Source organism: Egretta garzetta, unplaced genomic scaffold, assembly GCF_000687185.1.
Source record: "Egretta garzetta isolate BGI_Z169 unplaced genomic scaffold, ASM68718v1 scaffold101, whole genome shotgun sequence".
In the NCBI taxonomy this organism is placed as follows: Eukaryota; Metazoa; Chordata; class Aves; order Pelecaniformes; family Ardeidae; genus Egretta; species Egretta garzetta.
This window is the reverse complement of record NW_009258666.1, coordinates 560,507-561,389: the sequence shown is the minus strand read 5'-3', so window position 1 is coordinate 561,389 and position 883 is coordinate 560,507. Positions and strand designations below refer to the sequence as shown.

At 58.6% G+C, this 883-nt stretch overlaps 1 protein-coding gene across 1 annotated transcript; it reads left to right on the top strand.

The window, feature by feature from the left end:
* Nucleotides 1–11: 11 nt before the first annotated feature.
* On the top strand, nt 12–883 carry SH3BGRL3 (SH3 domain binding glutamate rich protein like 3; the record flags this gene model as incomplete). The annotated part of the gene is made up of 2 exons (XM_035904005.1): nt 12–314; nt 697–883. Coding segments are annotated over 2 exons (369 nt in total), but the record flags the coding sequence as incomplete, so codon positions are not given.

Genomic DNA, 883 nt, shown 5'->3' with positions numbered 1-883 from the left:
CCCGGCTCGGCCGGGCCCCGTGGCCAGGTAAGGAGCGGTCACCCCACGAGCGCTTTGCTGAGTGCGGCTGGCACGCTGGGGCATGTGCCTGCCCTTCGGGCTCCTCTCCAGCTCCCCATAACCTGCCTCTCCCACCGGGCTTCCAGATCAAATCCCAACAGAGCGAAGTAACCAGAATCCTCGATGGGAAAAACATCAAGTATGAGCTGGTGGATATCTCCCAGGACAACGCTCTCCGGGAGGAGATGAGGGCGAAGGCAGGCAACCCCAAAGCCATCCCACCCCAGATTGTCAACGGAGACCACTACTGTGGGGTAAGGCTCATGCTCTGCGCTGGGGATAAGCACCGTGGAGGTTGGGTGGTGGGCAATAATTCCATCCCCTTGGTTTTGCTACAAATAGTGTTGAGGTGCCTTTCAAAAGGCATTTCTTGTGATGTGTACGGACGAGGTGCTGCTAGGGTTAAGGGGCATTTGGAGCACAGTGGCTTGTGAAAAATGGAACCCAGGCAGGGGGACTCTGGGTGACTGTGGGCAGTGGGGCTGTCCCAGCTTCACCCTGTCATCCTCCGTGTGACTGTCAGCCGTGTTGTGAACCAGTTTGTGCTGTGTGCTCAGGGGACCCCACGCTGCCTGGCCAGCGGGAGCGTGCGGCTCACTCTTGCCTTGTGAGCAACCATGTGGCTTTTCCCTGCAGGATTACGAGCTCTTTGTGGAAGCGGTGGAGCAAAACACCCTGCAGGAGTTCCTGAAGCTGGCCTGAGCCCCGGGCCCCCATCTTGTCCTGGACTCTACTTGCATTCCTGAGCACCCTCATCTCCAACCACCTTCACTTCCAGGTTGTCAGCGCTGTCCTGGCACCACAACCTGTATCCCAGTGTAGG